Here is a 13,996-nt window from a genome sequence, read left to right as displayed (position 1 = left end):
TTTCCTTAATGATTAGGTGAAGGCTTTTTGATATTTTTTTTCTCTTTTTTAACTCTAGAGGGTTCTGTAAACGGCACATGTTCAAGTGTGTTGTTTGAAGCACTTGAAATCAGGGCCACTTCAGCATTATAACCACTTTGTAATGCACTGACAGACGACCTAAGAGGATACGTTAATGCCGCATACATGGAAATATTGTTTAATATGTCTGTTGCCAAGTGGGTAATTGGTCCTTTGCCTGTTTCTACTCATTTGAGAGGGAGCACTTTTATTTTGAACCTGCTTTTTATTTTCCACTTTCATCTTTAAGATGAAACCCAGATTTTAGTACATTTTTGTTTGGCATATTTATTTTGAATTTTTTATTTTTGCTTAAAGAAAACAGTTATATTAAACTTGCCGTTTTAATTGCATCTACCGTTGGGTAGTAAAACAGGAAATTGCGTGTCAATCATTTTGGATTTATGTTTGTTTTTTCCCAGGAAAGTGAGGACACATTTTTGTTTTTGTTACAATCTGCAGCTTTTGAGGCTTTTCACACTAAAAGTGAAACGGAGCCAAATTTGACCTCAAAATTTCTACTAACACTCAGAACCTCGGATAATTATCGATAATATGGTATTTACCTCCCACCGTTTTCCTTTGATACATGTATAAAGTTTACTGACCTCTTTTATTGATCAACAGCAAAGTGGTACATTTGGCAGTTGTTTCATGCCTTAATTGATCTGTGTGATCACGTAAAAGCAACAAATATTACACCCTTTTTTAGGGCTTAGTCAAATATTTACATGTTTGTTTGTGGTGTCTGACAAAGTGTGGAATTCTCTTCATATTTATAAATGCCTTTATTCTGTTGTACATCGTTTAAAAAAAAATCCCTTGATTAAAAAAAAAAATACAATGTTTTGGGGCTTTTTTTCTGAACATGTGTATTGGTCAAAACCATTAAATATTTTATAAAGAATTTATTACCAATTTATACATTACATAAAACTGACACATTACAAACTCCCTTTTCTCTGAGGTCCATATGTTTAACATATACACATCTTGTAGATCTGCTACTCCTCCGTTACAGATTCTCACCAAGCAGGAATGACGTGACTGAAACCGTCCATGTGAGACATGCAGGTCGACACCGGGAATGCAAAATGGTTCAAATATTGTGTGCGATGTTATCACAATGCCCACGTGTCATGAATTAACACTGTGCATGCCAGAAATCCACTCATCTGTTGGATGGAGTGTCGCTGAAGTAGACGTCGACACCTGACCCAGAGGGTCAAGCCTAAGATGCTAAAGGTTACACAGCTGGAAGCATCATAATGAGTGGAAAAAGATGCATTAATCGCCACTGACATCATCGTTGCAGTATTCGACAATAATACGGCAGATGCATGATTTGTTAATATTATGCAGCACTAGTTTGGCACAAATGTTAGAAAACACACACACAAAAAAAAACCCAGACAGATGGAAGGCAGATCCTACGCTGGAGCTTCTGGTCATAGGTTAAGGGCTTCAGCCACCTTCCTTTCCTCAGGGATACCATTTACCTGGGATAGATGGCAGAAAAATGTTGTTACATCCTGCTGCGCTCTGAAGAGATCAGTGAGATTATGTATGGGTGGGTTATCACAGTATGGCCAAGGTTTAAAAAGTTTTCAAAAATGCTAAAATTCACATTTCTGTCATTTTAAATCCTTTCAGTGAGATGTCAAAAGAAGTATCAGTTTTCTCCGAATTAAAGCGTACTGTTCCACTTCTCTAAAGAGAACAGCTTGATTCTGCACTATAGGTAAACTACCTATGACTGTAAAATTTGGTACATTTTGTGCAAACGGCATGACATTTTCATACTGGCCCATAACTTGGTCAAAAAAACAACTGTACAATCCAAGAAAAACTATTAAAACACATTAATCATCTCAACATAACTGCACCTACCTCCAGTCTTCGAAATGTTGACATGACATAATTATCTCCTTTGTTAGCAGTGAAGACAGAGAGTAGTTAGTTAGTGCATCATGCAGTTGATTGTCATGCTCACTAGAGGACGCTCACACACCATCATCACAGTGACAAACTGAGGATTCTTCTCCAAAATGTGTTTTTGTTTCTTAGTTTAGGAAATGTTCTAAGTACATCCACTGACCCAGACGTATCTAAGAAGCAGATATATGAAGTGGCTTTTATTTGCTGTTAAAAGAGAAACACTGTGTGTGAAAGATTACATTTGAATGCTTAGACTAGAATTCAGATAATTTTTTTTTACCGTTTCAGTTTTTCCTCATTTTATTTGTAGCTACTTCTTACACCTTAAACATTTGATGTCTTATGATGTATATATTCAAAAAGTGCCACTTTTGCTAGAGATGTTTGGTAAAACTCTCAATTTAGGACATTAGCTATTTGTAAAGTTTCTGGTAGAGGGTTGTCACTTTTGTTACATTTTCAAATGAGGTTGAAGAGTTCAGACATGGTGAGACTAGGGAAGCTCAAACAGTACGACAAACATGCAGTTGCATGAAGAATCAGCCATGTGTAGTTTGCTATTATGTCTGAGTAACAGACCGTGTATTTTATCACACCTATGAGCGTACTAACCTGATGGCCTCTGCTGTGGTATTGTTATCTGATTCTGCAGATTCCTGAGGACAAAAACAGACAACTGGGTAAATCATGCTACTTTTTCCGGTCATGCTTTTTCTTTTTTTTTTTACTTCATACTATTATTGTCTACGAAATGCATCATAGCCTTTTCACTTTTTGTCAGATTATAAAGACAAATTTAATTAGCGCCTGATTATGAATTGGAAAGAAAAGCACTTTGTGCTTAACAATCGCATAGCGTGTGAAAACGTGATACTTTAGTTAACTTGACGTTATGTGTGGTCGCTGAACAAGCGCATCCCTTCACTCACGCCTGTGTCTGCATGAGGGGCATGCTGGTGGTCTCGTAGTTGTCGGGGTGGATGGGGGGCACCACCTCCCCGCTGACCGGGTTGAAGACGGGCAGGGTGGACAGAGGCCAGGAGATCTCACGGTTCTTGGACATGCCCCGCAGCTCCTTGGTGGACTTCTGGATGGCGCTGTGGTGAACCAGCTGGATGCTGGAGAACAGAGAGGCGGTGAATATTTGTTGCAGCGCGTTACTTTATGTATGCCATGGTGAACGTTTTCTCATCCTGCACTTCGTTTGTGTTCATGCACAAAATAAAACAGAACTCCCACCCTAATCTGGAGAATGCAGAGGAGGATTTTTATTTTGTTCAACAAAATTACTCATGTTGAGTCATCGAGGTCTTATTGGCCCTAACTCCCTGCAGCGGGTCATTAATTTTCAGCAGCCCATTAAATGAATGGATGGCAACACACAGATGAGCATATGAATGGAAACGAACAGCCATCAGTGACAACAGAAATAACAAAACTGCAAACTAAAGAGAGGGAACAGAAACAGCCCAAAAACGGAAAAAATAAATAAAATAAAAAAACACAGGAGAGGTAAAACACTTACGCTGGTGTTTGCATGTTTCTTTTTTCCCTAGGAACAAAACAAAATGGATGAATTAAATACTAATATTAATAGTTGAAGCAACATCTAGACACAAGTGAATGAAGAGTTTGCATTAAGTCAGAGTGAAGGTGGAGATGGAGTGGAACACTGAGTGAACAAAGGGGGCGCTTCTCTTCCAGCCTGTAAATGTTGAAACAACACGAATAAAATGACCTTTAATGGATTGAGAAGCAACACCACCAACAACAATAACCAAAAAAATAAATAAATAAATAAAAAATCACAAAATAATGAGAAACTTAATATAAATGGATCACAATACCAGATGGTAATGACAAGCTGCAGCTTTCAGTCAAGATTTGATTGTTGTCTAATCAACCTGCCCCTGTCTGGACCTTTCATTCCCATTTCTCATTTGACTCTGGGATCTTTTTCAGAAACCCGACTGCGACTTTTTGTCGAACGCCTTTGGAGCGGTATTGGTGCAAAAAAAAAATAAAAAATGCAAGGCCGTGCACACTTACACCCCCTCCCGTCTGCAGCACATAGTGTAGCCGAGGATGAAGAAGAGGACGAGGGCCACGGCGGACGGAATGGCCAGCGTCACCAGGAAGTCGGAGAAGTAGTCGGGGCTCTTCAGAGACTCCGACGGGGGGTTGTACTCCCCGAACTCGGGCAGGATTCCCGTGCCCGGATCTGGGCGGGAAACGTACACGGGGACCACTTTGTTGATATCGACCTAGAAACAGAAACTCAGCGCTAAGTTTTAGTTGATACAGTGTGGCTGATGTGATGAGTTACTAGCGGTTTCCACAGATACTGGAATGTCTGATTATATATATTTTTTTCTGCTATTCAAACAGCATTTCTGAAGAATCTAACTTTTTAATTTGAGTGTATATATTCAGTGGGTAAAAAAATAAATAAATAAACACGACAAAAAAAAAAACAAAAAACAAAAAACAGTCCTCACATCTCTGGTAACACCAAGGATGTGACAGGTGCCAAAACACTGCAAAAACACAAAATCCTGCCAAGTATTTTTGATCTTATTATATTTCAAACAACAATAAAACAAACTTACAAGTAACTTTTCAGTTTCAGCAAGAAATAAGAGCTTGTTGTAAGTCATTAATTCCTTAATATTGATGAAAAAGCACCAGTTTACTTATAACAGGGGAAAGTGCTTTGTTCCATTTATAACTAGTACTTTTTTTTTTTATCAATATTAAGTAATCACTGACTTAAAACATCAAGTCCTACATCCTGCTGAAAAAATGCTTGCAAGTCTGTTTTGTCTTATTCCAAGTGTAATAAGGTATTTGCACTAGAAACTAAACCAAAAATATTTAGTAGGATTTTGTGTTTCTGCAGCGCGTCATGGTTTTGTTAGGCAGCATCATGGCAGATTAACGCCGGTTTGTCCTCACCAGGGAGATCTTACACCAGTCGATGTGAAACTGAGCTCTGAATTTCTTGTCACAGCTGATGTCAGGCTCCATCTCCTGACTGCAGCGCAGCTGGTTACGTGGGTTCTCCACCTCCCGGAGGCACGACGAGAAGGGAACGTCAGCGCCGACCATCACATACACGCTGAAGAGGAGAGACGAAGGGAGAAGGGAGGGAAAAGAGAAGACGAGACTCGGTTTCTATGTTTATAAGGAGGCTTGCAATAAAGCGTTCCTGCTCCTCTGAGTTTTCTCCTACATGCTTTCATCTTCCGACACATTAGCATCAATCTTTGATGTACAGCTCACAGCGGGTCATGTGGGCTTCCCGCCCAACTTAACAAGCTGAGTGTCTTGACGGTGCAGATGGTGAGGTGTTTTTATCTGATTCGCAGGGAACCGAGGGATCCTCAAAGCCCCAATTAAATAAAATGTCAAAGAGGAGAGAGTGGGCTGAGAAATTTGTTGGTTTAGACAGGATAAGAGGCTGCTGGGGGAAAAGTTGCTTCTGAAGAACTAAACCTCGTAGACGTCGGAGTGCGTCTCAAAGTTAATGACGCAAATCCACGTCCAGATCCTCACCCTTCTTTTAGGTTGTTAATGGGCAGGGGCACCCGGCCGCCACGGTCCAGCGCCGACGTGATGTTGATGGCGTTGAGCCGCTCGGGCTGCCACACGTTCTTCACGGCACCCAGGAAGTCTCCCAGCACCTCGCTGGCCAGCATCTCCTCTACGTTCATGTTTTTGATGTAAAACTCGGCCTGGTAGGGCAGCGGGAACTCTGCACACAAACACGGGGAGGGAGGAGGCAAGCAAGAAGCGATGCAGATTTACCCTGGAGATCCTGGTGTGTTTTCAGGTTTTAGACTCCTTCTGGCGCCAGATGGCAGATGACATCACGCTGCACAAAGAGTGATGTCACGCCGAGGCAGCAAACAGCTGCTGAATTTAACCCCCTTCATCGGTTCACGATTTAATGCGTGCGTCGCGGCTGGTCGACAAGCCGGGAAACACACAGATGTGCTGTTTAATTGCGGAGACACAGAGGAGCATCTGCTGCCTTCCACTGGATAGATGTGGACCACCGCACTTCGCATGAAACCGAACGTCATTATTCCTTTTGCATAACAAGCTGCATGGTAAGAAGCAAATAGCATCACTTTTGTAGATCATTTTGGATCGAAAACTATTCGGTTAAAAAAAATAATCTAAGCAAATAATCTGAATGTCCTATTAAAATTATTACTAAAATAATAATAATAGTAAAAAAAAAAAAAATGGGACAACCATCATTGCAAGAAGTTATAGCATCATTTCAGGCAAATTAGAAGATCCAGCAGAGCAGAAAAATATGTTGTGTTAACCGCATAAGTAAAACAAGTTTCTGGACAATAAGCAACAACAGTCCCAGAAATGTAACTGTCAGACCAACAGAGCGGAAACAATTAATCGTGATTGATCGATTGAAATAATCGTCAACCAGTAATTACTTAATCCGTTAGCTGGAATATACAGACTCTAAAAACAGACATTTGTTGAAGGAACAACCTCAGAAAAATCATTAAGCCAAAACTGTCCAAAAATATATATATACATTTTGCATCTAAGATTAAAAAAAAAACAACCTTCTTTGTCTGTAAATATGTTCTACACAGAACTCCTTGAGTGGCATAGATTTAGCTTTATATGGTTCAAATCCTGGAAAAAAAAGGGGAAAAAAATCCTCTCAGAAGAGCCTTTTATTCTCCAGTTATTAAAACAAAAAGTAAAATAAGATTCCTATTCTTTCTTTCATCTGTAGGCAATAAAAAATATTCATTTTCTTTTTCATCCTGCTTTAGAATACCAAATGAGCCACTAATTAGCAAAACATTAAAGTCTCATCTCTACTAGCTCTAGCCGTTCATAGTGGCGCCTCTTACCTTCTGTGGCCATGACGTTAATGACCAAGTTGTGCCGTGCCGTCTCAAACGTGCGTCTGTTGTAGGCGGTAATCTGCAACACAGAGGGGTGAAAGTTTAAGCCCAGATCAGTGTCGTTTTAGACGGCTGGAGCCATCCCAGGAAGGAGCTGAGCTCGATGCAGGATGTAAGGCGCCGTACAGAGGCGTACAGTGAGCCGTGAGCTCGACACGGTGAGCCTTTTTGGGAATGGAAATTCGACGTTAGCTCACAGGCCGACAGATCAGAAAACGCGTAAAAGAATTCAGGTCGGGAAACGGCACACGTAATATCAGAGGAACTCTGAGTCACTCGCCTCTATCACGGTCGGCTTGCCAACGTGCTCCGCGGTGGGGGAACCGTAGAGCACGCCGTCGCCGTGAGGAGTCCTCTGGATGTAGCGCAGCCAGCCGGGTCTGTCGGGGAAGCCCTTCAGGTTGGTGTTGAAGGTGATCGGATCATTGCTGGCATCACCTGGGGAGACGTCTGTTTAATAATGACTGCTGCTGCTGGGGTTTGCTTTGGGTCAGAGCCAATTCCATAATCAGCATTTTAGACCGATCAGATGAAGAAGCAGACACGTGGCTGAAGCCAGCAGAGTGTCCCTCTCTAGTGAAACTGGACTCACAAATAAAAAAACCCAAACATTTTAGCTGTAATCAGCTGATGTATCAATTAGAATATAAAAAAGAAATAAAAACAATACTCGTGATTCTCTTTTCCACCCCATCTGTCATTAGCGGCTGTTGGAATCACGTTTGTTTGAGCAAGTAGTCGCTACGAAACAAGGTTTCGCTAATATGTTAAAGCAACCACAAAATAATGAGCTCATATTTTTTTAGCTTTGGCATCTTATATTAATGATGCAGATAAAATGACGAACCTTGAGTCTTCTTCGCTTAGTAACAGCATCTACATCAAAGAGTGTTGCTGAGCTTAGCATGATGTGTTCACTGATCGGGAAAAGGTCCGGAATTTGGGTTCAATTCCCAACCTCAGGTCCTTTTGCATCATATTTCCCCCTCTTCTTTTCTCTACCAGTGTGCTGTCTGATAACTGTGTTCACAACCGATCAAGATAAAAATCAACAGATTCTCATCGCTGGCTGATATTTTTGGTGCATCTCTAGGTTGGACAAACCGCGAATGTTTGCGTTGTACCTGATTTGGGGTACGGCGGAAACTCTCCTTTAAAGTGCTCTCTCTCTAGCACGTGGACAAACAACACCCCAGCTGATGGGTAGACGTTACGGTCTGCGTGGGATCTTGACAAGATGGTGACGACTGAAAAACACATTTCAGAGAACATGGAGCTTAGTTCCTCTTAGCTGAGCATCTTGTTAACACCCCTTCTCTGCGTGCATACTAGGGAATTTATAGAAAAGGGAAGTAAGTGAAGAAAACTACTAAAGAGCAGCAATAAGAAGCCATCCAGAGAGCACTGGATCATTTTATGCTTTCAGATCAGACCCACAAAACTATAAAAAAAAAAAAACAACAACTTATTAGTAAACACATTAAAGAAGGTATTACATTTGAAGGATTTCTGAGTGTGCCAATTGTTGTTTTTCTGCTCAGCAGTCTTTCTTTCGGATCAACCTTTAACCTTTTGCCGCATGATTTTCATAATCTCACTTTTTTTTCTTCTTCTCCTCTGTACCACAGCAAGTGGAAACTCAATTTTTAATCACCATGGGAGACTGAGTGTAACGCTAAGGAGAGGAGGAGGATGAGGAAGGAGGTGGGGGACTAGAAAAATGTGCTGTAAAGTGAAAGCATAGGGGCCAGAAAGCAGATTTGAGCTGCTCTGGCTTCCAGACAAATTCAAGATGCACTGCACAGCTGGAAAAAAATAAAAATAAAGCTCAGAAAGCTCTGTATTCATTCCCACTGGCGAAATGCTGCATATTTAATTTTTTTAAGGCTTTTATTTATTTGTAGATTCAAGACCACAACTTGCTACACACTGCAAAATGCAACAGTCATTGTTCTGCCTTTGAACCGAGATGCTGCTTTTTGAATGGGGATTTATTTTCACACAAAAAAAAAAAAAACAGGGTAACCTTTATGATACGCTTAACAAGGATCATAATGCTAACGATGTTAAAGTCTTTACACAAATGTATGTCTTATTGCAACAGCATCATCTCACAATGAGAAATGTTGCTCATTTTTAATTGACTTATTTTCTTCAGCTCACACTTTTAGCTTTGGGGACTGAAGGTGGTGATGAAGAAGGCTGATTCGGTGAATCATTTCCCTTTTGAGTCAACCATGTTTTGGGGGTTTTTTTTGGTCAACATTCTGCTGAAGCAGCCAGACATGACATGTTCTCAGTTTCCTGGCAGAAGATATTAAATATTATATTAAATTTGTTTTTTGTTTTTTTTTCAAACTGTTCATAATCCCCCTACACTCCCACAGAGGCTGGAAGTCAAATAAGACCCACAGCATCATCTGTGTGAATTGTTACAGAATTACTCCCGAGTAATTCATCCACCCATCCATCAATTTTCTTTACACCCTTGTCCCTAGTGGGGTCGGGGGGGCGGAGGGTTGCTGGTGCCTATCTCCAGCTACCGTTCCGGGCGAGAGGCGGGGTACACCCTGGACAGGTCGCCAGTCTGTCGCAGCCGAGTAATTCAGGCACTGCTAATTTGTAAAAGCAATTATTTGTTGACGTGTGATTTATTCCCCCCCTCAATTAGTAAATGTACTCAACTTTTTTTAAATTCCATTTTTAAAAGCATTTTATCAAAATTAATTGTTACCAAGTATCCCACTGACTTAGAAGGCCGTTGTCCATTTTTATCTGTCTCTATGAAAACCACAGTCAGAATGAAAATAGTACTGAGCCCAAAAACATAAAAAAAAAAAAAAACATTGACGAATGGGACATTTGCAATTCAAAACCACGGCAACACAGATGCTGACCCAGCCGTATGTCTGGCGTCCCGAGGGGACGCAGTCACAGTTTGATACAATCAATAGCGTTTAGCGGCCGCTAGATCTAAACCTGAGGTTCTGTCCACCACATCTCTTTTGATGCAATCACCTGAGCATGACTAATCCACACAATGGCTCATCTGGCTCCAGCTCCTGCGCCCACACCAGCAGGATCTGGGTTAGCTGAAGACCAAAAATAAAACCTCATTTAATTTCATCAGACCGGTTCCTAAGTAAGAATCCAGTCTGAATGGGCGCGGCTTATTTCTATTACCTGAGCACGTGGGCCACAGCAACTCTCCCAACATACAAAGAGCCTCTTTGCGACACTCCAAGGTTAAAATACTGGCTGTGCTCCTGGAGGCTGGACGGATGTGGTGCAAACATTTGTTTAAGACGGAGAACATGAGAGAAAATGTAACAAACCCCAGATCACCTCTGAATAGGATTAAAAGATAACCAAACATAAATCTTTCACTACACAGGAACGACTAAGGAGAAAATACACTCCTACCAAACCGATGGTAATGAGTCGAACGTATTGTCTCCTTTGGATTGTGTTTCACCTCCTTTCTAAGCCAGCATAAATAAAGATCGGTGATTTTAGCCTCACAGGGGATCTGCTTATAGCGCTCAATCTGTTTATTTGTGGCCGGGGCGAGCCTGCCAAGCGTTCTCGAGATGATGAATCTCGGCGCGTCATCCAGGTGTATAATACATCACCGATTAAAGGTTAATGCTAAACTGTACACTGAAATCTGTAGCAGCTGGCTTCAATTCTGGGAAAAAAAAAGGAAAAAAATGATAGAAAGAACAAGTTGGACATTACTCTTTTAATACGGCACAGATTCCAAAAAAAACTCTGTCTCCAAAATAATAATGAAAAATGTTCAAAAAATTTTAACAGAAGGTAAAAAAAAAAAAGAAAAAGGCGTATTTGGCAGTAATATAACCTGGTAGATCACTTACAGACCTCGAGAGTGGTGGGAATAGGTAACCAGATTTAATGCATTTCTAAGCCAACCTTGCATCATAGGATGCCTCTCAGGAACTCTGAGCTTCCATAAGGGTTTTGGCCAGCTGAGCTCTCTAACTAGTTGAGGCAGAGCCAAGGAAAAGCGCGTCCGTCCTTCTGTCCTGCTGAAATGAGCCTCGTATGCACGCGTCTTCCAGATCAGGAGGAGTTCATGTGCTTCTTTGGCGCTTGACGAAAAAGCAGAACCAACAAGGATTGCCACTGTTTGCGACTGACGCCCTGGCATGCCCCCGCTGATGATGAGTTTGAATTTGTTATTCTGAAGTCGCACATGGAAGTGAAACTTGCCGCTTTCGCAACAAGCAGAAGGACACGGCTGTGGACAACAGTGGACACGAAGCAAAAAAGACCAGTCCTCTAGAACGCTAAAAACAAACAAACAAAAAAAAGGTAAAAACAACTTTTCTAAAATTATTCATTTTAGATTATTTAAAGCAGCGAGTAAATGTAGGTGTAAATATTTTTAATCACAATTAGAATGAAATTTCTAGCAAGGACGACATTTAAAAAGAGCAAAGGTTGTGTGTAAGAAGAAGCAGGAAGGTAAAAAAAAAAAAAAGTAAAAAGAAAAAGCAACGATGCTGCTATTAAAGGGGAGCCAGCTCAACTTGTCACTGTGTTATGACAGGGGGGGATGAGACAGCGGGTCAAGCGAAGTGCACCACCGCACAAACCCACTCACCGTCTTTGTACAAGGTTCGTCTTTGCAGCAAAGCCACGGCCTGCTCCGAATGGACATGTCCCTCATGAAACTCTCTGAGTGTCACTTCTTGGGCATGCACAATGTAAACTACTGGATCGATAAAATAGAAGCACGCATAAAACAAAGGGGGCTTTTCTCAGCAGATTCTGGAATAATGTTCCTCCCGCCTGCACATAACAGCTTGTAAGAAACAAGAAGAAAAAAAAGACAGTTTCACAAGAAATCCTAAATTTAGTGTTTTGTTATTGTTTCCCCTGCTCAAGTTTAGAATGTGCCCGGCTTAGCTACGGATACATTTACATTTTTCTGTACTTAAAATGTAAATCAAGCACAAAATGAAAAAGTCGCTCCATAAAAGCAGCGTAAAGCTGCTAAATCGCTGCAATTTGCATCTGAACACTGTTTTCATGGAGAACAATGGTTTTTATTGCCACAGCACTATAATAAGTCAGCACAGACACAGCCAATGTTTACAATCTGTGGCTTAGACTCTCGCAAAAAGCAATCATCTTTTAACAAGACCTTCTGCTTGACAGCCTTTACATTACATTTTCCTTTATGTTTTAGCCACTCTAGTTTTGATCTGAGATTTTGCTTCTTTTGCGAGAATTGGGGAACTTTTTATGAATTGAATTTCTATATTACATGACTGGATGGGGTAAATAGGGAACAGACTCTCACCAGGCTAACTTCTATTAGCAGTACAAGTTAATAACAATGGATTTACCTGCATTTTCTACTTAGAACTGTAACATATACTCACTAAAAATGTGTGCAAAAGACCTAATGGAGCACAGACAATCAGTAAAAAAAACAAACAGTTTTTTATGCTGCTTTCATTAAGCACCCATATTGAATTTGAGGTCAAAGGTGGTGGGAAACCACTCATTTTCCCATTCAAAATTGCACGTTTTAGCGTCTTTATATGCATTTTGCAACTTTGAACAAGATACTTTCACCTCCTGAACACACATTTAAACCATATGGCTCATCTAATCAGTGCCAGTCAACATATATGTTTACATGTTTCTTTATTCTGCCTATTTCTTTTTTTCTGTCAAAATGGTAGCACTGGAAAATCTCTGTATTCATCTAAGCAGTACTAGTATAAAAAGTACAAGTGCTCATGACTAATTTTAAGCCAGGTGCATCAGAAAATGCTGGTTTTAATTTAATTTCAGCATAAGACGTCAACTTCGTATATGGATTCAATATGCACATGGTATTGTATTGGTTTTATATTGCCTCTCTTTTGTCTCTTATCTTCCTCTTAAGACTTTGATTATTCCGGTTGCCTAAGCACCTGTATCCAACATGTTTTTTCCTTCCACTTAACTTTCCATCAAAATTCTTAGCACTCTGTGAGTAACCACCATTAGCAATTACCGTTTATGGCTTGTGGACGGTGTCAGTTACTATCCGAAAGCAATTTTCCCCGTGATTTCGTAGAACTTTAATGGCCGTAAGAAAAGCCATTTTTGTTTGCCAATATTCTACTCAATATTCGGTGTTAATGAGCCGTAATCTAAAATAAAAAAAGGAATGCGTCAATGTTATGCGAGTTTCATATTTTTAATTAAAAAAAACGAAATAACCTGATAATTTACTGAGATGCACCTGTAAGTATAACTCGAGGAGCTGAACTACTATTAATCAAAAACACCTGATGGTACATTTAGAAACAATAACAGCGACTGAAGCAATGTAACAGCATTATTATCGACTTCATAAAAAATGTCCTGCATATTATTTAATATTTTCTGGTTCCGTTAGTGTTGTGATACACAGAGCCCTGTTTTAACGGTCTAAGCTGTAGCCATTTTTCCACGTCTCCTCCTCAGCCAGCCGTTAGGAAAAAATGACCGAAGCAGCTAAAACAGGAGCGGGCTAACTAGCCAGCTAACTAGCATCGACGACGAAACGTGAACGACACTTGATTGTCGGGTTAAATCGATACCTACCCGTTCCGAGCAACACCGTGACAGCTGCAGCGAGCATGGTGTAAATCCTCCACGTCAACCTCGCATGAAAAGATATGTTTGTTTTTTGTTTTTTTTTTATCCTGTCGTCACTGAGGTTTGACAGCCATTATAATGAGCATCCTGCAGCATTCCTCCCTCCGCCTCCTTCCTTCGCTGGAATCAGCGCCGCTTCTTATTGGCTGAACATCTGGATGGAAAAAGATGGTCGTCGCGTTCATAGTGGACTCAGAACGTGTTGTGCATAGCAAAAGGAAACGCCACGCCTTTCCTTAAAAAGATCCTTAGGAAGAGTTTTAGTTTCTCCGAGCTGCTGTTGCGTACGCCTGCTCGCTCTACTCTGCTGTTTAAAACACATACACAACCTCACTTTTAAATGTACTGAGTTTTTCCTCCAAATTCACAAAAGGTCATTTGAAGGC

The 13,996-nt window shown here is 40.6% G+C and overlaps 1 protein-coding gene across 5 annotated transcripts; it reads right to left on the bottom strand.

Moving 5' to 3' along the window:
- Nucleotides 1-5: 5 nt before the first annotated feature.
- Nucleotides 6-13,917, bottom strand: sgce (sarcoglycan, epsilon). 5 transcript variants are annotated; one of them, XM_015040380.1, is made up of 13 exons: nt 13,557-13,915; nt 11,575-11,685; nt 8,072-8,194; nt 7,228-7,385; nt 6,894-6,966; nt 5,554-5,752; nt 4,954-5,116; nt 4,048-4,262; nt 3,524-3,550; nt 2,928-3,116; nt 2,611-2,654; nt 1,951-1,988; nt 6-1,559 (listed from the first exon to the last, which is right to left on the bottom strand). In XM_015040380.1, the coding sequence occupies exons 1-13, from the start codon at nt 13,591-13,593 to the stop codon at nt 1,509-1,511; spliced, it is 1,428 nt and encodes a 475-aa protein (XP_014895866.1). In that variant the 5' UTR covers nt 13,594-13,915; the 3' UTR covers nt 6-1,508. The 5 variants fall into 5 exon arrangements, with proteins under 5 accessions (XP_014895866.1, XP_014895867.1, XP_014895869.1 ...); XM_015040381.1 differs by having other exon boundaries at nt 11,575-11,682; XM_015040383.1 differs by lacking the exon at nt 1,951-1,988 and having other exon boundaries at nt 13,557-13,917.
- Between the last annotated feature and the right edge of the window lie 79 nt (nt 13,918-13,996).

The sequence above is a fragment of the Poecilia latipinna genome, unplaced genomic scaffold, assembly GCF_001443285.1.
Source record: "Poecilia latipinna isolate Pla-1442-1.1 unplaced genomic scaffold, P_latipinna-1.0 Scaffold508, whole genome shotgun sequence".
Taxonomy (NCBI): domain Eukaryota; kingdom Metazoa; phylum Chordata; class Actinopteri; order Cyprinodontiformes; family Poeciliidae; genus Poecilia; species Poecilia latipinna.
Note: the sequence above shows the minus strand (reverse complement) of the source record. Positions and strands in the feature narration are given on the sequence as shown.

Bases quoted from the DNA above. Each gene is read 5' to 3' on its own strand.
- sgce (XM_015040380.1), bottom strand. From the start codon at position 13,593: ATGCTCGCTGCAGCTGTCACGGTGTTGCTCGGAACGG. The intron at 11,686-13,556 runs GTAGGTATCGAT...TTATCGATCCAG, and splicing joins CACGGTGTTGCTCGGAACGG to TAGTTTACATTGTGCATGCC. The intron at 5,117-5,553 runs GTGAGGATCTGG...TCTCCTCTTCAG, and splicing joins ATTAACAACCTAAAAGAAGG to CGTGTATGTGATGGTCGGCG.